Consider the following 26197-nt stretch of genomic DNA (forward strand, 5'->3'; position numbering starts at 1 on the left):
GCGGGGCGGGCGGCGGGATGTGTCGCGGGAGGCGGTAGGGCCATGTCGCAGCGCGGGGGGGACCGTGATCGCGACCGGGAGCGCGATCGCGACCGGGAGCTGCAGTGGTCGGCGCGGAGGATGGGGACGTCGCTGCTGCTGCAGCTGTCGGTGCACGAGCGGGAGCTCGACCTCGTTTGCCTGGACCACAGCTACGCCAAACCCTGGAGCGCCCACCCCGACGCCAGCGCCGCTCGTCCCACCCGCATGCTCTTCCTCACACCGCGGCGACAGCCCGGCACCGCCCTGTGAGCCCGGGGCGGCGGCTGGGAGGAGGGACTGGGGGGCTGAGAGGCCTGGGGGGGGGGGTCCTGTGGGGTTGAGGGGCCGGGGTGGGGAGTCCTGTGGAGGCCGGGCGTTCCTGAGGGGCCTGTGGGGGCTGGAGGGGTTCTGGGGGGGGTCTGGGGGGGGGGCTGTGGGGCTGAGGGGGCTGTGGGGGTCCTGAGGGGCCTGTGGTGGCTGGAGGGGTTCTGGGGGGAGGGTTGGGGCGGGGATCTGTGGGGCTGAGGGGGCTGTGGGCGTCCTGAGGGGCCTGTGGTGGCTGGAGGGGTTCTGGGGGGGGATTGGGGGGGGGGCTGTGGGGCTGAGGGGGCTGTGGGGGTCCTGAGGGGCCTGTGGTGGCTGGAGGGGTTCTGGGGGGGATTGGGGGGGGGGCTGTGGGGCTGAGGGGGCTGTGGGGGTCCTGAGGGGCCTGTGATGGCTGGAGGGGTTCTGGGGGGGATTGGGGGGAGGGACTGGGGGGCTCCTGAGGGGCCTGTGGTGACTGGAGGGGTTCTGGGAGGGAGTTGGGGGGAGTCTGTGGGCCTGAGGGGCCTGTGTAGGGGCTGGGGGGGTCCTGAGGGGTCTGTGGTGGCTGAGGTGTCTATGTGGGGGCTGGAGGGGTTCTGTGGGGGGATTGGGGGGGATCTGTGGCGCTGAGGGGGCTGGGGGGGTCCTGAGGGGCCTGTGGCGGCTGAGGGGTCTATGTGGGGGCTGGAGGGGTTTTAAGGGGGGGTCTGTGCGGCTGAGGGGCCTGTGTGGGGGCTGGGGGCATCCTGAGGGGTCTGTGGGCTGGGGGGTCTATGTGGGGGCTGGAGGGCTTCTGTGGGGGGATTGAGGGGTGTCTATGGGGCTCTGGAGCCTGTGTGGGGGCTGGGGGGGCCCTGAGAGGCCTGTGGGGGCTAGAGGAGTTCTGTGGGGCAGGTTGGGGGGAGTCTGTGGGGCTGAGGGGCCTGTGTAGGGCCTGGGGGTTCCTGAGGCATCTATGAGGGGGCTGGAGGAGAGGAAGAGTGAGGGGCCTGTGGGGGTTCTGTGGGGCAGGTGGGGGGGCTGCTTGGTGGGTCCTGAGGGGCCTATGTGTGGGCTGGGGGAGCGGGGGGGCCTGTGTGAGAGTCGGGGTGGTCCTGAGGGGTCTGTGGGGGGCTGGAGAGGTTCTGTGGGGCAGGTTGGGGGTGGGGGGGTGGTGTCTGTGGGGCTGAGGGACCTGTGGGGGGCTGGAAGAGGCTCTAAGGAGCCTGTGAGGGGAAAGTGGGGGGCCTGCAGGACTGGGGGAAGTCTTGTGGGGCTGGGGGGCCTGTGAGGGGAGAGTGTGGGTCTGGGGGAGCTGCAGTGGGATGAGGGGGGGTGCTTGGTGGGGCCTGTGAGGGAAAAGTGTGGGGCTGGTGTGGTGGGGGGAGAGCCTGGGCTGGGGAGACTAGAGCAGGCTTTGGGATCAGTGGGGGCTGTGGGGAGGTGTGGGGGCTGAGCTGGGGGTCTCAGCAGCTTGGGGATAGGCTCAGGGCTGGTTTCACGGCCTCAGTGTGGGGCGGGAAGGGGGGTTGTGGCCAGGCCCCAACGGTTTGGTTTAGGGTCAAGGTGTGGGGCTGGGGCTGGGGTCACGGGTGAGGGATGAGGATGCTCAGCGTCGCAGCTCAGGCGCTTGGTCTTGGGGTTCAGGGGGGGCTGCCTGGGCTCAGACCGGGAATAACAAGATACCTGGTTATGAAGCTCAGCGGACGTTTCATTTTTAAAGCACGGCAGAGCCCAAGGTGAGCGATCCCTTTCTCTAAAGCATAATTATTCCTGACAGTGAAGCAGATATCCCCATCGATGTCGAGACGGTGACGCCCACGCCCGTGCCGCTCTATGACAACCAGAAGGCGCGCAGCGTGATGAACGAGTGCGAGCGCCACGTGATGTTCGCTCGCACGGATGCTGACGCCCCTCCGCCGCCGGACGACTGGGAGGAACACGTCAACAGGTAGCGCAGGGAGAGCAGAGAAAAGAAATCCAGGCACTAAACAGCTGCCCGTTGTGTGTTGTGGGTTTTTTTTTTCGCGTGAAGGGATACGCAGTGATGTTCCCGAAGTGCGTAATGTTCAAAGAAAAGGAATTCTGGTGTCTAAATTCCTCATCTGCCTGCTGGGAAAGCTGTCGGGTTTAACGGTAGAGGCTGGCCCAGCTGTTGAACCTCCCCTGCGCGCTTCCTGTGGAGCATCTCCTCCGGTCGGGGGAGGCTGGGGCAGTGAGTTGTTAGATTACACGGAGATCCTCAATTCGACCATGTTCCGATGTCAAAAATGAAAAATGAGGCTATGCATAAATTCCACCCTATTAAAAACCCTCCCTGGAACTGGAGTCGAGCCAGTTTGCAGTCTTGACATTACAAGGAACGCTGGGGCTTTTTTTTTCTGGACAGTTTGTCTGAGAAACGTGGTGATAATCACCTATTTTAGCATAGATGATTTTGGTCTTATTTATTGCTTCTGCTGTTACTCTTGCCTTTCTGATACTTGGATGTTCACCAACACACCCTAGTGACATTTAAAACTAGGTGTTATTTATTGAATCATCCTTTAACTTGAATTCTTAGTAGCAAAATTCACTTTGTCCATAACTGTAAATAAGATTTTGTAAATCTTGATGCCCAGCTGTGCTGCTGACTGCCTTTGGGAACAGGCGGCAGCTTGTAGGACCTGGATGTGTGTGTAACAGCCACCTGTCTTACCTCTCTGGTTGTCTCGACAGGACGGGTTGGACGATGGCCCAGAACAAGCTATTTAATAAGATTCACAAAGCGCTGCAGTCGGACAGGCTGGCTCGCTTGGCTAACGAAGGGGTAAGGTCTTCTGCTCCCTATTTCACTTTCCCAGGGTCGCTGCCTCTGTGTTTCTATCCGTCCTTCCTAGCAAAGCCCAGTTGAGTCAAGATGAAAGTCTTGGCCTTTGCGTTGTGCAGTCTTAAGAAACAGGCAGCTCTGGGCTTCTTTGAGGCGTGATTTTGTCCTCGCTGTGAGGATGTTGGTCTTTGCTCGCTGCTAGAGGACTTTGGGCTGCCCAAGCCAATACTTCCCTGTGGCGTGGGATGCACATGGCATGCTTGTTTTTTCCCACAACTGTGTTTCTTTCCAATTTCCTGGTTTTTAGGCTTGCAACGAGCCGGTCCTGAGGAGGATAGCGGTGGACAAATGTGCCCGGAGGGTCCGCCAAGCTCTGGCTAGTGTGAACTGGGACACCAAACTGATCCAGTGGCTTCACACGACATTAGTGGAGACCCTCAGTTTGCCAGTGCTGGCTGCTTACTTGGATGCTCTGCAAACGCTTAAAGGAAAGGTGATAAAAGCAGTGGAGGACTTTTCTGCCACTTGTAATATTCTCGCTATATAAAGCTCATTAAAGGAAACTGCTGGAGTCTTTCTCCTTTTTTCCTTGGAGTGGCTGGGATGATGTTTAAAAGCCCCTTGAAAAGGCTATGTGTGTTTTCTCAGTCCTTTCTGGCCTCTGGTTTCAGATCCCCACCCTGATCGACAGGATGCTGCTCTCCTCTACCACGAAGACGGGGGCAGCTGGTGCTGAGGCTCTGTCTCTGCTGCTGAAGAGGCCTTGGGACCCGGCCGTGGGTGTCCTGTCACATAACAAACCAGTGAGTGCCCCATGGGGCTTGCAGGGAGCGAGAGCCTGGTCTTGCATCAGCTTTATTCTTCCCATTCTTCTGCTGTCCTCTTCCTTCTGCCTCTCTCTTGCTTCCTGGGCTCTCTTCCTCCTGCTTTAGTGACGGGGATTCCTTCTGTTGGACACGTTCCCCCTGTACTGTCCTGAGGCAGCTTTGGCTGGGGAAAATGTGATCTGTTAATGAGCTATGGCAGGATCCCTCCTGCTTCGTTGGGCAGTCCAGGCTGGGCAGGGAAGTTGCTTTCCCTTACACATCTCTTTGTTGACCTTTGTAGAGCAAATTGCCTGGTTCCCCCCTCATCCTCATTGCTTCCTCTGGACCCTCCAACTCCATGTTCCCCACTTCTCGACGGCACCGATTCTGGCAGTCGCAGCTTTCCTGCTTGGGAAAGGTTTGTATGGTTGGTTTTGAAAGGAGAGGAGCTCAGCCTAGCAGCTGTGCTAGGCTGCAGCTGCTGAGCTTGTTTTTATAAGCCTTCAGTGCACCAAAATATTTGGTTTTGCTGAAAGCAGAGGCTGGCATCTGCCACCTGCAGTGTTTGACATTTGAGACACTGCACGGGGGATGAAGTTGCCCAAATCCAGTGTGTCGGGGGTCACTTGCAGACCAGTCATCCATCTTCAGCTCTTTAGATTGTATCGTTACTGGTTTTAAGGGTTGATGAGTGAGTCTTCTGGTAGGAAGAGGTTGGAGAAGGGAAACTATAGGTCACCTTAGTCCTCTGCCTGGCTGCAGAGCTGCTCACACACCTCCTAATTAACGTGGTAGATACACTGGGTGTATAGGAGCGAGGTGAGTCACAGAGGTTGTCTCTTTGGGGAATTCTCTGTTTCCTCTGGTTTTAGTAGCTAGAATTGAATCCTGGGGGAAAGAGGGAGAGAGAAAGCACAAGTGCATGCATAAGCCGGGTTCCAGTCGGTGCTAATTGTTGTCTGTACCTGTCGTCCCTGGTAATACCTTCGTTATTTCTTGCTCTTTCATTTCAAACCGCAGGTGATTCCCATCGCCACCCACCTGTTGAACAACGGCAGCGGGGTGGGAGTGTTGCAGTGCCTCGAGCACATGATCGGGGCGGTGAGGGGCAAAGTGGCCGAGGTGAGTAAGCGACGAGTGTTCCGGGGAGCCTCCACTGCTCCCTTCAAACCGGGCACCTGAACCGCTCCAGTGCATCGTCCTGTTGGCTGTCCCTCTTCTCCATTCATGTCTTTTTTTTTTCTTTTTTTCTCATGTAGATTCACAACCACTTCTCTCACAAGCCCATCATCCTGATCGGGTGGAACACGGGTGCCTTGGTGGCCTGTCACGTAAGTACCCGATTTTTTTGCATCCTCTCAGAGCCCACTTGACAGCTTCAGTTCAGAGTTAGGTCTGAATTACTGTTGTGTTTAAGGCTCTGCTGGGGTTCTTCTTGTCCCTTTTCTCTTTCCAAGGCCTGGCTTTGAGACAGTCATCCTTTCTGGTTGGGGAGGCATAAGCAGTTTGAGTCATTCCATGTTTTTTTTCCCCACTCTTTTAATCAACAAAGCAGGGTCTAAATACAGAAGATATTTCTGTGCCCGGCAGGAGCCTGGCAAAGCTGCCTTTGCCCCCTCGATGCACTTGGCTGGTAGGATGGTGACTGTTGCTTTTCCTGCCCAGGTTTCAGTGATGGAGTATGTCACTGCGGTTGTGTGCCTTGGATTCCCACTTCTCACCGTTGATGGCCCCAGAGGGGTAAGGACCAAAGGGAGATGGAGCCGGTTAAAGAACTGTACTTTTATTTTTTTTATTATCTCCCTAGATTAATAGAATTGGGCTTGAAAGTCCAGTGATAATTGGAAGATGTTTTGAGGGATGTCTGTGTGATTTTTATTTGGAGGAGGGACTGTTTTTATTTGCAGGCAGGATTGTTGCATTCGTAGCAGGGTTCTTGATGCAGGAGCAGGATGTGAGAAGTCCTGTGTTCGCTTGTCTCTGCTGTGACATGGTTTTGCAGCTCCTTCCTGGGGTCTTACTTGCACTTGTTAGCTGTGTCATTGGCACCAGAGAGGACAACTTGGGTTGATTTCTATGGAGCCCAAATTGCTCCTTTATTAGCTGACCACTGGGTTGGGAATGATGACGGTTGTGCTAATGAGATGGCTAATTCTGAGGGTGGTGGAAATCTGTATAAAAGGCATTTACTGGAGGACAGTGCTGCTCTTGAGCAGAGTTTTCTTCAGGCCGTGGTGCAGCTGTATAACTCCCGTCGGGGGCTCGCCCCAGGAAGCTTCGCTGTTGGTGCTGTGTCAGCCTGATTCTGGGTTTGTGTGGCAAAAGCTTGGAAGGAGGAAGATGCAGTGAAAGAGGGTTTCTGAGGGGGAGGGCATCAGTCTCAGCTGTTAATGAGTAACAGCACTAAGTACTCATTCAGCTTCTGAGTCAGTCTTTCTCCTGAGATGTTTAAACAAACCACACGATTTATCCTTCTTTCAGGACGCAGTTGGTATGTACTGGGATTGCCCATAAAGCACTGTCTGCCGCTGTGGCACGTGCCTTCCCTCTTTGGAAATCCTCATCTAATTCAGGAAGGTGTTTGGCTCCAAAGAGTCCCTGTCCTGGATCAGTCCTCCCAGGTTACAGTTCCCCTTGCTCTTGCAGGATGTTGACGACCCCCTCCTGGAGATGAAGACCCCTGTCCTCTTCGTGATCGGTCAGAATTCCCTGCAGTGCAACATCGAAGCGATGGAGGATTTCCGGGAGAAAATACGAGCTGATAACAGCATGGTGGTGGTGGGAGGAGCAGATGACAATCTCAGGTAATGGTCTGCGAGGTAGATGCTCTCTTCCCCGAAATGCTGGGCAAGATCTGAGTGTGCTGAGTACAAAAAAAAAAAAACAAACCAACCCAAATTTGGTACTGAAACTAGATGGGAACTGCATAAAAATACTCCATCGAGGTCAGTTTTGTTATTCAGACCTGGTATGTTGGATAGAGGGTTGGTTTTCTGTGGTAAATCTGCATCGTTTCTCCCAGTGGTAAGTATCCAGGGTGCAGTGTGGTGTGACACTAGAGCAACTATTTGCTTTTTTGTGCCACCCCTGGCTCTGGGATACGTAGCTTTTGGAGGCTGTGCACAGAATTGGGGTAAGGGATGAGAATGGGGCCTTTTTCCTCGTCATCGAAGTTTGTCTCGACACTTCTGAGGGATGAATCTCGTCTTTCCAGTAGACGGTGCTCTTGAGTCGCGAGCTCACCCAGCTGGCTCTTGCCTGACTCTAACTGGGTAAGGCAGTGAGCTTGCTGTGCTTGAATCTTGCTCTCAGGTGAATGGTGATCTGAGTGTGAAAGTGGAAAACCAAACGCGTTGACTTCTATCTGATTTTTTTAATAGGATAAGCAAAGCCAAAAAGAAGTCAGAAGGCCTGACCCAGAGTATGGTGGACAGGTGCATCCAGGTAACCACAGAAATCTTCCTTTTACACCTCATATCTATAAAATATCTGTGCTGAAATGTATCGGTGATAACCTTACTGCCAGGATTGGCTGGATTGAAGTTAATCTGCCTCCCGACTGGGATTTTGAAGTGTCTTTCCTCCTGAAAGGAGGCAGCCATGAGCATCCTGGTAGCACACCTTAAACAAAGAGCAGTTTTCTGAGTCTTCCAGCCTGGGGAAGCAAGCAGTACTTTTGGGAGTGTTAGAGAAACCATTGTGTGTCTCTCCCAGGAATCAGTGGAGTATGAACCTTAATGAGAAAGCTAAGGTCTGTCTGTAAGGTTTTAGCGTTTCTTTTTGCAGCGTATTCAATCTAGAGAGCCTTATCAGTTTGTCCCTCTGGAAATCTTTCATTTGTTTTTTTTGTTTCAAGCTGTGAAGATCAGTTGTTTAGAGACCTGCACACCACTTAGTCACACTATTTATTTCATCCTTCCTAGGATGAAATAGCTGACTTCTTGACTGGAGTCCTCACCCGAGCGGAGAGCCACTCAGGCTCCGATCCCCGTGACCTGGACGCTGAGAAGAAGAAGAAGCCACGTGACTCGACCAGGAGGGATCTCTCCTTTGACTTGCCAGAAAGAAGCAGCAGGCCCGCCTCGCCGGCAGCCAAAGTGCCCGCCTCACCTTCAGGCTCAGAGGTGGGGGCTCCCTCTGGGATACTTTGAGCAGGGGAAGGCTGACGTTGTGTAAAGAGATGCTTTTGTACCGCTGAAATGTGGCGAGAGATGTTGTTTGTGTTGGAGGAGGGAGGTGAGAGGATACGGAGGGACTAATGGCTTGTCGTGGGCCAATGAACCTTCAGAAAAAGATCTTCTCCAGCAAAAGGATGCCGGTGTGCTGCTACGCTCAGGTTTATGACTGCCTCTTAGGGAAATGTGGAGGTAAGAAGTGTTCTTTCTCTTTGAGCAGGACTTATCCAGCGTCTCCAGCAGCCCCACCTCAAGCCCCAAGACTAAAATGGCGGCTGTGTCGTCCATCCAGAAGCCCAGCCAGATGGGCACCACGCAGCTGCTGAAGAGGCAGGTGCAGAGGACAGACACTGTCCTGACACACAAACAGGCACAAGGTAATGCCCTGCAGCTTTCCCACCCTTTTCCCTCTTAGCATCTGGATTTTTGGTCTTTATTTGTCCTGATGTGTGTAGTTTTTTGTCTTCTGAGTCCTGTCTTGAATTCGAAGCTCCCCGTGGCAGCTTTCTTTACAGCTCGGTCCCCTGTCACTGTCATCCGAAGGCAGCAGCCTGTGGAGGTTGAAATTAGGTTGGAAATGGTGTTTTCACAGCTTGCTGCTGCTCAGGGTGGGCAGGATTTTCACTTGTTCTGGCTGACCAAATCGCCACGTAGCCATACTCTAATTCTTTTGCAAGTGTGAGCCTCTTGACTGATGTCTCATATCCGTGAAGGATGCTTGGGAGAGAGACTAAAGGTACTCAAGATGATTGAGGCTATTGAATTGTGACTGAAACAGTGGGGCTTGGGTAATTACAGAGTCATCTTGCATCAAATGACAGTGGAAAACCTGCTCTGGATTAGAAACCAGCTTGAGCTGTGGGGGTTTTTTGTCCTGTTAGATGTTGATTAAAAACCTTATGGTGCAGCTTCAGTCTGATTGTGAACGCTGTGAATGTAGGTAATGGCTTTGTTGATGATGATCCCCTTCTGGCAAATATCAGTGGCACCTGGGGAATAGTTCTTCTCTCTCCTTATTTCTTTGCTCAAGACAGACCTGAACAGGCTTGTTGTTGTTTCCTGTAACAGTGTGGCCCTTCACCTTCTCTAAAGTCTTTCTCTAACTCAGGGGTAGGCTTCAGGGAGAGGTTGAAGCTTGGATCTCCTGTAATTTCTCAGACCATGGACTAAAGAAATCTATTCCTTTGTTGTTGTAGTCGAGGGGGGATGTTCCTAGACAGCACGCGGGAGGCAGGAGGAGGGTCTGTGGAGTGGGGTGTGTCGTGCCTGCTTTATTTTGTCAGGAGCGCTGCTGCAGCGTGGCTTCTGGCCTGCCTTTTGTGGCCGTAGCTGTTCAGGGATGTGCTGGCTGACGTCTCCCAGCTGCTCTCAGCTTCTCGGTGCAACTGCTTGGTCAAGCTAGCCGTGCCTCTCGCAGCCGAGCCTGCTCCCAGTCCCTGGGCGCTGGACCTTTTCCCGATGGCTGTGGGGCTGGAGAGGGCTCGCGCTGTCGGGACGTGCTCTCCGTGAAAGCTGGGACGATGCCCCTTCTAGCGTTGGTTGTGCCACGCTGCCGTCCGGAGAGGAGCTCGCTGTGTCTCCGTTGTGCCCCGTGGCTGGATGAGTCGTGTCCGGAGCTCCCTGCTCGCTCCGAGTCTCTGTCTGTGGGTCGCAGTGGTGTCCCTGGAGTTCCCTGTCCCCCCTCCAGAGCCGGGCTGTGATACTGTAATTCTCTCTGATTCATTTCAGCTCAGTTCGCTGCTTTTCTGAAACAAAACATGCTGGTGAGGAAAGCTCTTCCTCCTGGCACCTCTTCATGTCTCTTTGGTGAGTATCTCCTCACTTCTCGCTGTCTCTCTCTCTGTCTCCCTCATTCTCTCTGTCTCTGTTACCTTCTTTCATCGTCTTCCTCTTCCCTTGCATTGGTTTGGGGATGTGGCCCCATGTGTCCCCTTGTCCCCCTGCTTTCTGCTTTCTCATCGCTGTATTTGGAGCTAAAGCAAATGGCCACTTGCTAGCTGAGAGCATTAACTGTCCCTGAGCTCTTCCCCTTTCCCTGCTCCGGTGGGTAAATACTGCTCGTCGAGCCATCTGGTCTGGCACCCTGTTTGCTCGGAGGGACTAAAACTTTGTGAACAGTGTGGTGACTTTTTGTGATCGTGAATTTAACCCTTCCCTGGGCTGGGGCTGAGAAGGGGACGCAGACGCCAGCCTGAGTGTGTCGGTGGAGCCTCCCGAACACACGGAGCGGCGAAGGCGCTGTCAGCGGGAGCAGAAACAAGGGGCTGCCAAGCGACTCGGAAGGGGCAGATGTAGACGTGTGGAACAGCGTTTCTTGGCCAGAGAGAGTTAGAGAAGAGCAGAGAGGTCGGGGGGAGGGGGATGGCTTTGGGAAGACGGTGATGTGGTGGGAGAGGGATGCTGTCTGGACCAGGAGACACGCGGAGGTGTCTTCAGTCCTGTGGTCTCTCGCGTTGGCTGCTGGAGCACACAGAGAGGTGGACCTCGTGTGTGTGGTGATCCGAGGGTTCAGGATCAAGGGGTGAGATCCATGGTGTATCTAGAGACACATTTTGCCGTCTCAAATGGCAGTGGCTGTGTGGATCGGGGACGAGAGGTTGAAATCCAAGGCTTTGGGCGGTTGCAGTGTTGTCATGTGAGCTGTCGGTGTCAGTTCTCTGTTCGGGTGACCCCAGCGTGCTGTGAGAGCACTGATGTGGGTGACAGCTGCCTCTCTGCAACACCCCGAATGCCGGTGCTTTTAACTCAACGAGGCAAGCGCTGGGTGCAGAGAAGCTGGTGGTATTTTGGCAAGCTGAGACTCCGAAGGTACAGGCTCCCTGCTTGCCCCGAACACACAGGAGATACAGTCCAAACGGCACGTGTACAACCGTGGTGACAAACTCCTGGGGGAAGTATTGGCCCGAGAAGGTTGTTTTAAAGGTTTCTTTCCCTCTTGAGCCTTGTTTTGTGCTCTCCCCGTGCGATGAGGTTAGTCTGGGATCACACGTGGTGCCCCGCACTTATCCAGAGACCTCCCACCCAGCGTCTGCTGGGAAGAGAAACCACAGTGGATGTTACTCCGCTGGTGGGAGACGTGGAGAAGCTGGCACCAGCCTGGGCTGCCTTTCGATAGGATTAAAAGCTGATTAAGATCTCTGGGCTCCTTACTGCGTTGGCTTGGCTGCCTGAGCTGCGAGGTAGGAAGCTGGGGCGCGTGTGTTTGGGAGCGTTCGCTGTTGTTTTGGGGTCGGGGTGCTCCTCCCGCGTGCCCAGCCAGCCCTTCGTGGCCGCCCCTGCGAAGCAGGCTCCGCTCTCGTGCGGTGGGGACGCAGAGGGACGTTGGCTCACCGCTCACTGATGCTTCGAGGGGCAACTAACGCCTCTGCCTGTGCATGTGCCGTGTCACTGTCCTGCTTGGCTGGTGGCACTTGCTGGGGGCGTGGGGTGGCGGGGGGCTTTGGTGCCTGCAGTCTGTGCACGCCTCACGAGGTCTCTCTGGATGGTGATTTGCACCACGCATGTTTGTGGGGGGGGCGGTGGGAGGCATGGGAGCGTTGCACGAGTGTCACGAGTTGACATGCTGGAGCCACGAGGCCGGCTGTCAAGAGCAGCACGGCAAGCTTGGCGCTTGTCTCGGGGAGCAGAGCTGCCCCGAAACGCTTGGAGTCACCTGATGTTTTGGGATTTGGCTGCAGTCGTGGTCTACAGCCTCAGTTCTGAGGTGTGCAGGTGGTGTGATACGCAGGGAGCGTATACATACGTATATATATATATACACACACACACACGTATCTATCAATTTTATAGAATATATTCATATTTAGATATATATAAAAATTAGAATAAGCGTACATTTTGGCCACTAGGCTGCTGAATACACGGCTTAGATGCCCAGGATCATCTGTAAAGAGGGAGTTAGCTGGCAGTCCGCAGAAGCTCTTGGCGGAGAGGACTCTCCGTAGCTTTGAGCAAAGGCCTTTCCCCCTCGCTGCAGCTCGCGGCAGTGCTCGGGTGTAGCGGCAGCTGCGTTTCTGAGCACTGCCAGGCTGCAGACACCCCAACGGGAAGCAGATCCGTGCCCTCGTTTCAACCCGCTCCGCCGACGTTTCAGGCTGGGGCCGGCCGAGCGTCCGCCAGCCGTGGGAGACGCGCGGAGAGCGGCTGGGCAGGATGTGGCACCTCGTGCCTCTGGGCTGCCCAGAGGCGCTTTGTCGTGGGTCCTCTGCTTTTTTGGGTAGCCCTGGCCCCAGCAAGCTTGTACTCTAGGCAGGATGAAACGGATGTGACGGGTCAAGGCCGTGGCAGCAAAACAAGTCGGTGGTGCAGAAGAGGACTCTCAGCTTCTGGTTTTTCTCCCCTGACACCGAGCAGTGTGGGGTGTGTGGGGGCTTGGCTTTGCTGCAGCACCTTTTATGCTCCCGGCTGCTTCGCTTAACGCCTCTAAGAAACCTGCACGCTTCGGTCCAGCGCCCGGAGGGCCAGTTAGGAGCTCTGGAAGGGATGTGCCGAGTGACAGGCATGCAAATACCTTTGCTGGTGTGTTGGAGGAGCAGGCAGGCTAAGCTCTGATCGCAGCGTTGGCAGCGTGCCTGCACCAGCTCTGCAAGTCTCTGCGCCCTCATCCCCTGGAAATTAGGGATATTGGAGGGGCCTTGATGCCAGGATTGATTATGCCACACTTTGAAATGAAAAGGGTTTATGTGGAGATGTGTTACCGCTGTAGGCATCCGTTTTTCTTCATTGCAGAGGCGAGAGAAACTTTATATGCCGTCCTGCCTTAGCTTTGAGTAGCTTAAACGAAGTCCTGACCCTAAGACAGCAGCTTAGGGCACGTGGAAGTCAGCGTAGGTGGTGAAAAGGAGAAGCGTGGGTTCCTGGTGCATGGGAGATGGGCAAGGCTGGCATGGAGGGAGCTGTGGAAGTGTGCATGGGCATGTGTCCCTTCTCCGCACCTTGGTGCGCGCAGTGGAGCAGCGCTGACCTCGAGGGATCGGCCGTCACTTTTCAAAAAGCTACTTCTGTGTCCCCTAGTTCCAGTCTCCTCAGAGCACTCGGAAGGGGCTGAGAAAGATGATGTGCGTATGCAGCTGAAGAGGCATCAGACCCCCAGCCCGACCCAGTGCACCAAATCCTCCAAACGAGCCAAAATCAAGGTGACCATTGTCTCCCACGGAGATGCTGCTGGCGTGGGGAACGGCGCACCCCTCACCACCCAGGCAGAAAGTGAGTTGCGATTGCGTAGCTGCTTTTTAACCAGAAAACGGGCTCGTGGCTGTGCCCAGACCCGCTCCTCTGGGCCACGGTGTGGGGAGGGGAGGGGAGCTGTGAATTTTTTTTTTTTTTTTTTTTTTTTTGTTTGGAGGAGTTAGCCGCAGAAAACAGACGGAGACTCAAGGTGCGAGTGACTTGGGGATAGCTGGGGAAGCGTGGGGGCTGACAGCACGTAGGAGCTTGGCAGGAGCCTCTGTTTTCCGTAGCAGTTGGGATCGCACGCTCCAGCGAAACGCTCGACCGCAGCCTTGTGAGCTGCGAGGTGAATTTTTACACCTTCAAGGCCTCAAGCTGCTGCTGGAGGCAGGACACGGGTGTCCTGGCAGACCCCTTGCTCCAAGTAGACTCACGTGCATCTCCGGTTCCGCTGCCCGCTCCTGCGACTCCTGGGCGAAGCTCTTGCCTGGAACGTGCTCCCGCTTGGGGGACGATGGCGATATCCTCCCTCTGGAAGACCTTCGTGCTTTCAAACTTCACGATTCAGCCGAGTGCCTCGCTCTGCTGATCCCTTCTGGGCCTGAAGTCTGGCACAACGTGCGCTTGATAAATGTATAAAAAATTCCAGCTCCTCTCCTGCCTCTGCGGCTGGGAAAAACCAGTGACACGCGTTGCAGAGGTCCCTGCGGTCCACGAAGAGGCGATGTGCTCGGTCTTCTTCCCCTTGAGCCTTTGCAAGGGAGGCCAAAAGCTTTGGCTGCTGTCACCCTCGTACCTGAAGGATGTTGCCTTGTCGCTGGCCGTGCCGGTGTATACGTCTTCCTCACGTCAGTGCAGAGCCCCAGATATGTAAAGCAGTCGCATTAGGTGGATGCAGTGCAGGACTGAAAGGTCAGCGTCTCCATTCTGATAGGAAATCAGAGGTTTTCAAAGCTGAGAGATAATTCTGCTCCTTTGGAAGCATCTCTCGGTAAATTTAGCAGTTGTTTTGAACTGTGAAAATGAGCTAATAAATATACATCTTTAAGGTTCAGTCTATCTTCTGGGAGCTCTGAAAATCTCCGGTTTCTGGAATCTTTTATTTTTTTAATTTTCCAAACTTTACTTCTTTTCACAGAAAGGAAATGAATTGCAGAAGTAAACATGAACCAAAACAAGAATTCCCTCTTACCGGGTGTGAGCAGGAGGAATGCGCAGGAGAAATGCAGTTGTATCCCAAAACGCCGCAATAAACAAATATTGTGACTCGTCGCATCCCTGTGTATTTTGTAAAGTCTCTCTAAAGAACGCTTACAAAATCGATGGCTAGCGACCAGCCAGATCCGAACTAATGGGTTGAGGAGGTAGACCTGTGCCGTGATGGACTAGGAGAAGGGGATTAGTGGAGATTTAATGTTTAGGAGACAGATTTGTGTTTGGTGGTGAGGGCCTGAGATTTCACTGCTTACAGATTTTGAAGCTGATTCCTTCCACCTCGTCTTGTCGTAATGCTTCCACAATGGCAGTTTTCTGGTTTTTATTCGTGACTCTGCTCTGTTTGATACTCCCCATCTCCCGTAGCGCGGTGGCTGGAGTGTGTGTTTATGGCTGCAGCAGAGGTTTCCTTCAGAAGATGCTTTGTGAGCGGGACGAGCCCGCGGCCTGCAGCGCCGTGCCCGTGGGTAGCTGTGTGAGAGAGGGGGAATCCCTAAAGTCTCGTGGAGGAGAGAGAATGAGGTTTCTCCTTTTTTTTTCTTTTGCAGTTGTCGCTGGAAAGCCGGTCCCCATGGCTGTCGGCCAGTCTGTGTCGGGCGCAAAGGAGCTGTCAGGGCTGCTCACCACCCCCAAGTGAGTGCGACTTCGGTTTTTATAAGCTGTGGGTCTTTTTGACAGGCTGCTGATGGGAAGCGCCGCGACAGGGCGCGTGTGGAGCTTCCTCGTATCTTGCTTACGACTGGAATTATCTGAAGCGCAGGAGACTCTTAGGCTCCTGAAAACTGTTTGTCAGCTGGCAGAGTCTGAGAATGGCAGAGGTAGAAGGTATTGTGGCTGTTGGGCTGTATCTGGTTTCCCAAGTCCAAGTTTGCTTATCTCTGTCTTTTGAATGACTCTGGTGTTTTTGCCAGAAATTCAATGTTGTCTTTAATCCTTCCCTTCATTCCCTCTGACAGTCAAGCATTCTTTTTCCAAAGCTAGGGGAAAGAAGCCTCAATATCTGCTCATGAAGTTCATTAACTGGCCGTAGGGATTTCTGCTGGGGAATGAATCCGATGTTGACATCTCGCATCACTCTTTTCCCCTTTAATTCAAAACAAGCTTTGGAGAACTGGACTCTGATGTGGCAGGGGAGTGGAAGAAGAGCTATTTTCAAGTAGCAAGTAGGTTTTAAAGGGGAAATGTGTCGCTGCAAGGTAGATTGCTTTTGTGTGGTAGTGACACAGCCCTTGCAGCACCTAGGTAGGCACGCACACAGTAACAAGCTCCCTTCCAATGTGGAAATACACAGATTTTGCCCTAGGTGCTCCTTGTTCTAGCTGCCGCAGCGGATGCAAGGAAACTTCTCTTTGCTTTGGGTTTTTGTAGCTCGTCAACTCCCTGCTTCGGCCTTTCAGGAGTCCTGCCATCTCGCTTTGCCCCGTGTAGTTTATCGCTAAGCGGAGTCTTTCTCTTCTGCTCTCTCCGTAGGCTGAGTTCAGCAGCAGAAGCCTCCTGCACGAGTCCTGCCCCGTCTGCTGGGCTCCCCAGCAGCACGGCGCCCAGCGCGTTCCATGCCCTGCAGAGCCGGCTGGTGGCCAGCAGCACCCACTGCCTGCAGGCCCAGCCAGCCAGTACCCTCCAAGGTACCTGCCTCTCTCCATGTCTCTTGTGAATGTAAAAGGTAAACCAGGTTCAAAATCCTTTGGTGGATCCTCTTTCTTGCACTCCCTGGTTGCTTTGGGTTTGGCCAAGGCAGCATTTGCTATTGCAGAGCCTGCAGAGATCCAGCGGGATGCTGTAAAGCGAGGCTGGAGGTGCAGTAGGTGACCTGTTAATTGTGTCATTTGTATGTAACGATGCCTTGAGACACCAAAACCGACCTTCTCTTGCCTCCCGGGTTTGTAGCTGCAGCAGTGAGAGGTGTTGTGCTGCGTGTGTAGAGCGGCTGGGAGGATCCCTGCCGACCTCAAGGCAGGCTGCTGGGGACGCTGCTCTTTAAAGAACAGTTTTACAGACACCTGCTGTATGACAGACCTGGAATTTCATGGTGGTGAATCCTCCAAGCATTTTTTTTTTTCTTTTTTTAGGAGCAGCATCTGCCAGCAGCCTGCTGCAAGGGCTGAGCTTCAGCCTACAGGACATCGGGACTAAGTCATCGGCCCTTCCGGCCAGCGTGGCTGCTGCTGGGTCGCCCGTGCAGGTACGGAGCCCGCAGACATCAGCGATCCCTCTCTGGAGGGAAGCTCTGTGGAGGACAAAGTGGTAGGAGTCAGAGGGAACCTAGATAGGCCATGTTTGCTCCAGAACCAGAAGAGATGAGGCATGGTAGGTGTGAACTGCAGCTGAAGTGACGTGTCCAAGCCTTGGTGGTGTGCCGGGGGGCCAGGAGTTCCTGTAAGTGGCATGAGGTCTAGAAAACAGGGCTGTGGGAAGTTGTTTCTAGGTGGCCACCTAGAAAATACTGAGAAGCAGTTGGAGAATGGGCAGGGCTGGGAGGGGATCAGTGATCTTCCCCCTCATTCTTCTGGGAGAACACCGGCCTGTGACCTCTCAGGCGACATTCCCCATCCCTGCGATTTGAGGTGACCTCGTTCAGAACGGGTGGCTATGTTAGAAGCGGAGCCACAGTTCCTCCCGGTCGTGCTTTCAAGTTGAAATGAGTATGTGCAGACTGGAAGGGACAAGTTCACTTGCATTTAAACCTGCTCGTGGCCATCAGATTGAAGTGTGGAAACTCTGACCTCTAAAGACCTCTAGCTTGTGTGTGGAGGGAGAGGCCGTGCCATCCCAGCATCCCCTTTCCTTCCAGGTACTCAGTGCTTCTGCTTCTCCTTCCAGACCTCAACTGTGAAGACGCCTGCGCCTATCCAGAACCTGAGTGCCATCACCACGGGCACTGGCACAATTGTCCGCACCATCCCGGTTGCCACCTCCTTGTCTCTGGGAGCCTCAGCGAGCGGGAAGCCCACGGCCATTCACCAACTGCTGACAAACGGGGGACTGGCAAAGCTGGCCAGCAGCCTCCCTGGCTTGGCTCAGATCTCCAACCAGGCCGCAGGTGAGGGAGAAGGGGGACAGGCACGCAATGCAGACACCTGGAGCACCCCCACCACCCCGAGACTGCCATTTCCAAAGCTTTGAGCCATAGCCGTGACAGCTGTGTGCACTAGCAATTTCCGAGCGGCTCCCTCAGAGTAGGAAGAGGCTTCTGATGCACCCCCCTGGTTGGGGGAACGCGGCCTCCACAATCCCCGGGTCTCAGCGACATCTCGCTTGCGTGTTTTCTAGGCTTGAAGGCCCCGACGACCATAACTGTGACGCTGCGTGGGCAGCCCAGCCGCGTGACCACACTTAGCCAGGCTGCCATGGGGACTGTCCAGCCCCAGCTCGAGGAACAGCCGATGCAGACGCAGGCACCTCAGGTAATTTTTGGCATTTTCTCTGTAGAGAAAGTGTCCGCTGCTGCTCTTCTGAGCTTTTTCTGACCATCGTAGTCAGGGGCAGCTATAGCTGTCCTGGGGAGAGCGTTCTTGGTCACGCCTCTTGGGTGTGATGAGCTTTGTTGCTTTGCTGAGGCTGCACAAAAAGGGGCCTCCCAAGGTGGTGGTTAAGAAAATCCAGGTGATCTTCGTGTCTGTTAGTGGCAGGGCTGATTGTCTCGATACCACGCTGGTACCACACCGAGGGAATCTCCGGCTAGACCTCGAAAGCTGACATCAGCATGGGAATTGTTACTGAAGCTCGAGGTTTTCTTGGCAGCAACAGCTTTTGGTGGGAGGAGGAAAGCTGCTTGTAGAGCGTCTATCCCCTGCCTGTTCAGGGAGAGTGGGTTGGCCGTGCTGTCTGGAGCCGTATTCCTCTTGAAACTGCTGCTTCTGACTATTAGATGCCCTGATGTGAGGCTGGGCCCTGTGATCTTTGGGATACTGTTTCCTTCTGCAGGTCCCCAACTCCGGCTCTTTCTTGCTGCCATGCTGTTGAAACCCATTTATGAAGGGCTGAGTGTGTGCTCCAGGGCTGTATCTGTTCGATACAGATCTCCTTTTGGAGGTGGATCACTGACAGTAGGAAAAGCTCTTGCTATTTGGACTCTCAATGAGTGCCAGGTTCTATCTCAAGGATCCTGGCTGCCTTCCCACTTCCTAGGTTAAGCCTTGGTGTGGTTGAATTGAAAGCACAAGGTGCCAAGTTGGAGAGTTTTGGGGTTTTTTTTTCATTGTGAATATAGTGGTCTTGGGTACTGTAACATGAACCCCTCAACCCTAAATCCTGGAGGGAGCCAAAGGGGTGAATTTACTGCAGGTGTATCCTTGGGCTCTGTCCTAAACCACTGTCAATTTTAAGCTGGATCCATAAAAGTGAGGGTGGAAGGGTTGGCTCTGACTCCCTGCCCAGCCTGGCTGGGATGTGCCATCAGCAAGGCTGACCTGAGCTCCAATGGCTTCCCCGTGGTCCCCTCTCTGGTGCTCTGCGGCACTTGGGTCTCTCGTAGGTGCTTTCCTGGACACGGGGATGGAGGAGAAGACAGGCAGCCTGGGGCTGGGAGCTGCCTCGTGGGGCTGAAGGAGGCATTGCAGGAGAGGGGCTGCTGCTTGCCTGAGCGTATACTGAGGGGTATAACTGTAGTGATTTGAGATGGGCATTTGCAGGGAGAAAGTAGTTCAAAAAACAAGTCAACGAGCTCCCAGAATGATAAATGCTGTAGTTTGGGCAGTTGGATGGGTGTGGAGTGTCCAGTGGGGGATCAAGCTCCAGTTCTCAAAACCAACAAGCTGCCACTGAAGGCTGAGGACACCAAGATTGCTCCAGATTGGCAGGGCTTCTTTTTTTTGGTTGGGGTTTTTTTGGTTGTTGTTTTTCTTTTGGGGGGGGGGGGGGTGTGTTGTTTTGTTTTGTTTTCTCTTGCATGTGATGTTTCTCCTTTTGCTAGCACTAACACAGGTCCTGGGCAGGTAAGCTGGTGCAGGAGAGGCAGAACAATCGTTGTAGATGAAGCCGTGTAGTTTGGTCCCTGCTGCTGGGGTGGCTTGACTTGTGGGCAGCGTTGTGGAGGCGGGGAGAGTGCTCCTACTCCTTGCTGCTGTCTGCAGAAGCTTGAGGTTGCTTGAAGCCCTCAGATACATTTAGGGAGGCATTATCCTAAGGGTGAAGCCTTTGGGTGGAAGTTGGGTAAATATTAGCAGCCATAAATCCTTAATTTGTCCTGTGCTGCTTTAGAGTTGGCACAGCATCTACTGTGGCCAGCGGTTTCCACACAGAGTTTGCTGCTGGTTAAAGCTCAGATTTGGGAGCATCCACGTCTTTCCTCCCTTGACTTTTCTGTGTTTCTTTCAGTCACTTCACTAGCACGACAAAGCCTGTGAGCGTTGGCAGAGCTGAGCTTAGAGTAGAGCTCGGAAACACAGAGCTAGTGACACTCAGTGCAGATCCCACCTAAGCAGCGGGTGAGTCGCTTTCATAGGTCTGAAACTCTTCATCCGTGTTGGAGGCAGTTTTTGTGCTCTTCAAAGGCCGTTAGATAAACCATCAGAACCGATGTGCTTTCCTTTATGTCCTTTGAGAGACCCTAAATATCCAGCAGAACAGTAACTCCACGGTGTAACGAAGCTCGGTCCAGATCAATTCTGGGGGTAACGGGTTTGTGTTCGGGTTAATGTTTTAAGGTGGTGGCACTTGGAACTGGATATTGGATCCTACGCTGTGACTTGTACCTACAATGCTGAGCTTGTGTGTTCAAAGTAGGGCTTAATTGTGTGGCTGGCTGCGAGAGCTGCTTCAAAAGCAAACTGAAAGCTGGCTTTTACAGGAAATGGAATGAGCTGTGTGTTTTTGTAACTAATTATAGCCCTTGACATCAGCTCTGTGTGTACCTTTAGCACACAGGATTACGTAATCGAGCAGGGCTTCCTGTAAAAGAGCAAATTTACAAAAGGCTTTGGGGGATAACGCTGAGGGCTTAAACTCTTGTGTTTTCAGCAGTAGCCAAAGCTCTTGTCGGTTGGGTTCCCTTTGAAATTCCAGCTGACGGCTCCACTGTGCCTGTGCAGGAAGCGTGAAGCCCACGCATCGGCTGCACACTGTGATTTTAAACTCTGGGGGCTGGGGCGATGCCTGTGTGTAGCAGCTGAGATGCAGTTTGAGTGGGTAACTCTTTTCCTTCCACCGTGGGCATTTAACGGGAGGCAGAAGACTGAGGAATCTCCTTGGGGAGTTTGGTGCAAATCCTTTCTGGGAGTAGCAGAGTAAGAAGAAGCAAGAGTGTTTGGGTGGCTTTAAACTGAAAATACGAGAAAGCTTCACCTTCTCTTTTCAAGAAACTGCTCCATGGTGGTTTGAATGTTGCTTTTTGTACAGGTTCTCCCCGCAGTGTGGTTATATGCTGATAGTAGCTCCATAAAGCATGGAATGATGCTGATGTTTTCTGCTTAGTGGCACATGGATTTACGCAGCGATGACCGGAGCTACAAGCTGAGGTCGTGGTTTGAGCTTTGGGCGAGGGTCTGTCCCTCAGATGGCTGACACGAGCCCTTGCTGCTGCCCAGAGCTGGCTGCTGGTGGTGGATGTGCCGTGAGCAGGCAGCAAACACCTTTCTCATCCTGAAGTCTGACCCTTTTGTCTCCTGTGGACAGAAATATTAGTTATAGCTAACGAAGCACCAGTTTTGGGCCCCTCACTCCAAAAAGGCCCTTGAATGACTCGAGCGTGGCCAGAGAAGGGCAACGGAGCTGGTGCAGGGTCTGGAGCACAGGTCTGATGGGGAGCGGCTGAGGGAACTGGGGGGGTTTAGTCTGGAGAAGAGGAGGCTGAGGGGAGACCTCATGGCCCTCTGCAGCTCCCTGAAAGGAGGGTGCAGAGAGGGGGGAGGAGTCTCTTGAGCCAAGGAACCAGCACCAGGCCAAGAGGGAATGGCCTCAAGCTGCGCCAGGGCAGGGTCAGACTGGCTCTTAGGAAGGATTTCTTTGCAGAAGGGGCTGTTGGGCGTTGGAATGGGCTGCCCAGGGCAGGGGGGGAGTCCCCATCCCTGGAGGGGTTGAAGAGTCGGGTTGAGCCAGCGCTGAGGGATCTGGTGGAGTTGGGAACGGTCAGGGTGAGGTTCATGGTGGGACTGGAGGAGCTTCAAGGGCTTTTCCAACTGGGATGATTCTGGGATTCTGTAAATTGCTGCCCAAGGCATGGAAGAGCAGGCTGCGACCTGTGCGGGCATCAGGTAGGGAGAGCTCAGACTTGAGCTTAAGCGACGCTTGTCGGTGGAAGAAAGTGGGTGAGTTGGCTCAGAGGAATCTGGCCGAAGCAGTGGGTGTCTGGAAAAGCTGCTTTGGAGCCTGACTGATGTCAGCTCAGGGCTGGGCGGGAGAGCACAGGAGCGCACGCAGCCGGCGCTCTGCAGTATCAGATCAGAGATGCACCTGGACAGAGTTCAGGCAAGTGAAGCGGACCCAGAGGTGTTTGAAGAACCCCTCAAATGGGGGAATTTTGAGGCATTTCACTGAAGTTTGTCAGCGCTCTCCAAGGCGTGCTGCCGTCCGCCTTAGGATACAAATCCAAACTCCCCAGTTGTCCCAGTATTGGAGGTCTGGTGGACGCTGGTGCTGTGTAACCAGCTGGCTCTTGTCAGAGGGGCTTGTGTGCCTTCATCAGGCGAGAGGGAAGCTCTGCTGATGCAGAGGTGTGCGCTGCTCCAGTTTTTGCTGGGCTCTCACCGGCAATAGCGCGTCATTCTCGCAAGCGGGTCTGCACGATGTGGGAATCGTTCTTGAGCTCCTGGCTGTCGCTTTGCTCTTGTGCAGAGGAAACCAGAGCAGGACTGGTTTCCCTGACTGAGATGGCGATAGAGCCATCCCCTTCCACTCCAGAAAAAGGTGACGAGGTTGTGCCCATCTCAGCCCAGGCACCGACAGTGGTGTCGGTGCTGCAGATGACACCATCACGCTCTTACAATACTCTGCGGATTTTCCGTCGGCACGCAGTTTTCCTTGAGCTTGGTAACGACTGGTCGGAGCGAGGGCAAGGCTAGAAGAAGCAAGGAGAGGGCGTGCTCTGATATATTTTTTTTAGGTGAGGGCTCGCACAGGTCCTGAGGAACAGTTGCAGCCCCCGGCAGCGGGGCATTTCCAGTAGCTCTCCGTTACTTTAACCCTTCCAGGCTCCAGACGGTGCTGTTGGGAACCTGGCCGCCCCAGCTACCGGCACCGCCTCTCCTGGCAAGCTGCTGGCTCAGATGGATCTCAGCAAAGCCCAGGCTGGCGCAGAGATGGCTCCCGCCGACCCCGCGGCACACCTGACCGCCGCCGCGGCAGCACCCGTAGGTGAGGCGCATGGCAGTCGTGGGGCGCGGGCAGCCGGCCTGGGGACCAGAGCGGAGGCCGGGTCGGAGCCATGCCGCCGGGTGACGTGTGCGGAGTCCCTCTGGGGATTAGCTGCCTGAATGCTGCTTATTTTTAAGCCTGTTGCTTTTTTTTTTCATTATTTTTTTTTCTTTTGGTCCTCCCTCTTAAGTTAGGTTCCCCCACGGTTTCCTCGCACAAGGAGTTTTGGCTCAATGCGGCCGGTTTTTGAGCAGTTGACGAAGAGCGGGGTGTTAAACTTGGGCCCAAACACCCAAGGGATAATCTGCAATTTGTGTTTAGGGCCTCCATCACATGCTCGTAGCACTAAGCCCTCTCCCTGCTGCCCATGTTTATTTACTTTGCCTGGGGAGAGCAGACCCATCCAATTACAGCTAAATAAATATTGCAGAGCCACTACCCAGCCAGGAGCCTCAGATTTAAAAAAAAAAAACAAAAAAAACCAAACAGAATCAACACAAAGCAGTGATGCTGTCTGTTGCATTCTCAGAAGCTTCTGTACCCAGGAGCCCGCTGCCAGCCGAGCCAGCAGCTCCGTTTTCCTCGGTCCAGCTGATTTCCAGGCAAGTGGCAGGGTGAGGAGGTCACTCAGGCCAGATCTGGTGGATGAAGTTCAGTGTTCGAGGGCAGACGAGGCAGCTCTGCAGTGTCTGACCACGCGGTCAGCTTTCCTTGCAGGCCTTAAACCCAGCTAACCCACCTCCGCAGACCCTCAAGCTCGGCTCATCTCCCTCAGGACTCGAGAGGGAGGTGCGGAAACACTGCGCTTGAGTTGTCTTCCGTGTGTTTTCTCTTGTCCCTTTTGTCACTTGTCATAGCTAGTGGGTGAAGTTAGATCTGTGGAGAATTTCGCCTGCTTTCGCTGGCGGCACAGGTCGGTTTTGCGTGCGGGAGGACCAGTTTGCAGGAAAGCTGCTGGAGCAGCAGGGTGGGCCGGTGTGTTAGCGCTGGAAGTTTTCCAGACTCTTTCCGTTGCGTGGCGCGGTCGTTGCCGATGTCTAACCGCATCGTTGCGTGTCCCTGAGGTGGCTGGAGTCGCCCATTTCCCCGGTGGGGCCGGTGGTCCCATCCTGGTCAGACGGCCAGCCGTCAGCCCTCGCTCCGTGCCCTCCCCGCTCAAGGCCCTTCATTTCGGAGCGGTCCGTGCCGCGCTGGCGGTGGCCGTGACGCGCCGTCGTCGCTGATGAGCGCGGGGGACGCCGTGGTGCGTCTTTTGATGTCCCTGTACCGGTGAGACGCGGCGGTGCGGGCTGCAGAGGGACGGAGCAAGTCACAGCCCTGGGCAGCCGCAGGGGCCAACCATGGGCCACTTGGGTTGGGGTCTTTCTGGCCAGTGTTGTCTCCAACCAGCAGCGGGTCTCCAGGCTTTTTCCCCATCCCTGGAGCACGTCTGAGCCCAGTGATTAGATTGAAGCAGTTGAAGGAGCTGGGACTGTTCAGTGTGAGGAGGAGAAGGTGAGGGGAGACCTCATCACTCTCTACAGCTCCCTGAAAGGACGTTGTGGAGAGGTTGGTGCTGGTCTCTGCTCCCAGGGAATTAGTGACAGAACGAGAGGGAACGGCTTTAAACTGCAACAGGGGAGGTTCAGACTGGACAGGAGGGAAAAATGTTTCCCAGAAAGAGTGGTCAGAGAGTGGAATAGGCTGCCCAGGGAGGGGGTGGAGTCCCCACCCCTGGGGGTGTTTAAGGGCCGTTTGGATGAGCTGTGGGGGGATGTGGGGTAGGGGAGAACTTTGTAGAGGCGGGCTGAGGGTTGGACTCGATGATCCCGAGGGGCTTCTCCAACCTGAATGATTCTGGGATTTCAGTGAAGTCTCTCTCCCCTCTATTGCTCTCTGGGCTGTGGCTACTGTAGATGCAGCTGGGGAGCCAACTCAGATGGGGTAGCCACCACGACGCAACCTCTGCCGTTGCCTTAGAGCACAGAGGGCTTCGTTTCACAAAGCCTAAAGGATTTTAGCTGCTCCTGGGGTGGGATGGAGCTGGAGATGCCAGAGACAAGCAAGAGCTTGCCTCGAGCTGGGCTGCCGAGAGCAACGTGAGCTCAGTGTGGTAGGATGGGGCAAGACGGACCATTGCTTGGGTAAGGAAGAACCAGGACATCCTGTCCCAACGGGAGGGGACTTTTTGTGGGAGAAAATCAGACGCTGAAGGGAGAGAGGGACTTCCTTGGGGGATCTGAGCGGTCTAGGAGGGGAGCGATGCTGCCAGTGCCAGAGTTTGGCTGTTGCAGTTTCCTTGCCCAGGCTGTGACAGCACTGGGGTTTGTTTGGGGGGCCCCGTGCCAGAGAGTGGACAAAGCCAGGTCTTTCTATTCAGTCTGAAAGCCTGTGACTCCTGGGATTAGCTCTATCCCAGCCGAAACCAGGACACCACGGCAGCCTGGGGCGGGCACCGCGTCCCCACGACCACTGACCACGCTCTTCCCTTCTCCGCAGTGACCACCACCAGCCCCATGAAGACGCTCTACGTCATGTCGGATGCCAAGCTCTCCGCGCTTACCAAATCTGTGATGGGTGAGGCTACCTCTGTCCCCCTCAAACTACCGGGCATCCAGCCTTCCTCCTCCTCACCCGCCAGCTCTCCCACTGGCGCCGTCACCTTCGCCACCTCCCCCTTGGCCAGCACCCCCAGCCCTCCCAGCAGCCTGGTACACTCCAAGGTGGGACCTGTCCTGCAAACTGCTTCCAAGACGGTCATCCTGACCTCGACGCTGGCCACGGTGAAGGGCGATGGACCCCTGGGACACATCGGGGAGAAGGTCAGCCTGACCAAGAGCGCCGCGGCCCTCGGCCACGCTCTGGGGGCAGTGGAGACCTTGGGGAGGGTTCCCTCCATGGTGGACGACGGCAGCACCATCATCCACGCCAGGGAGACTCTGGCCAACAGACACTTGCTGCCCCAGGGTGTGCTGCCCGGAGGGGCCGGCACCACGCTCATCACGCTGGGCAGCAGCTTGGCAAGTTCCTCCATCATCGCCACGGCGGGGCCCACGCTCAGCCAGAAGCCGTAGGGACCCCTGGGACCCCTCCCCGGGCACTTTGTGAGGGCTGAGCTTGGCTGCGGGCTGGGAGAGGAGCAGCACAGGGGGGCTGGTTCAGGCTGGAGCAAACTGGGAGGGATGTTTTTCTGGGTTTTGTTGCTGTTTAATAAAACTTTTTGTTGTTCTTTACTGACTTCATTGCACATGTCCCTTCCAAAAGCAGCTTTGGTTGCAGCCCAGCCCTTGACCGCTTTTGTCGAGGGATGATTTCCCTTGTGTGGAGGGACAAAGCAGCTTTGTGCAGGCAGGGAAGGATTCATGCTGCGCAGCAACCAGGGCAGCTCCTCCTGCCTGTACCTCTGCCGCTACCTCCCTCCTCTGGGTAGAAGTTTCAGCTGATTCTTC

At 54.7% G+C, this 26197-nt stretch overlaps 1 protein-coding gene across 5 annotated transcripts; it reads left to right on the forward strand.

Moving 5' to 3' along the window:
* On the forward strand, positions 1–25985 carry KANSL3 (KAT8 regulatory NSL complex subunit 3). 5 transcript variants are annotated; one of them, XM_074852149.1, is made up of 22 exons: positions 1–287; positions 2087–2257; positions 3025–3115; positions 3423–3608; positions 3787–3918; positions 4223–4339; positions 4942–5043; positions 5181–5252; positions 5587–5661; positions 6568–6725; positions 7302–7365; positions 7845–8045; positions 8317–8473; positions 9825–9902; positions 13110–13301; positions 15029–15113; positions 15951–16105; positions 16550–16662; positions 17301–17520; positions 17751–17884; positions 22607–22769; positions 25248–25985. In XM_074852149.1, exons 1-22 carry the CDS (start codon positions 43–45, stop codon positions 25820–25822), a joined length of 3486 nt encoding a protein of 1161 aa, XP_074708250.1. In that variant the 5' UTR covers positions 1–42; the 3' UTR covers positions 25823–25985. The 5 variants fall into 5 exon arrangements, with proteins under 5 accessions (XP_074708250.1, XP_074708253.1, XP_074708251.1 ...); XM_074852152.1 differs by lacking the exon at positions 13110–13301; XM_074852150.1 differs by lacking the exon at positions 9825–9902.
* Positions 25986–26197: the final 212 nt, after the last annotated feature.

Source organism: Strix uralensis, chromosome 28 (genome assembly GCF_047716275.1).
Source record: "Strix uralensis isolate ZFMK-TIS-50842 chromosome 28, bStrUra1, whole genome shotgun sequence".
NCBI lineage: Eukaryota > Metazoa > Chordata > Aves > Strigiformes > Strigidae > Strix > Strix uralensis.

Excerpts from the sequence above, each read along its gene's own strand:
- KANSL3 (XM_074852149.1), top strand. The coding sequence starts at position 43 with ATGTCGCAGCGCGGGGGGGACCGTGATCGCGACCGGGAGCGCGATCGC. Across the intron at positions 5,044-5,180 it reads TGAGGGGCAAAGTGGCCGAG|ATTCACAACCACTTCTCTCA; the intron begins GTGAGTAAGCGA and ends TTTCTCATGTAG. Across the intron at positions 8,474-9,824 it reads GACACACAAACAGGCACAAG|CTCAGTTCGCTGCTTTTCTG; the intron begins GTAATGCCCTGC and ends GATTCATTTCAG.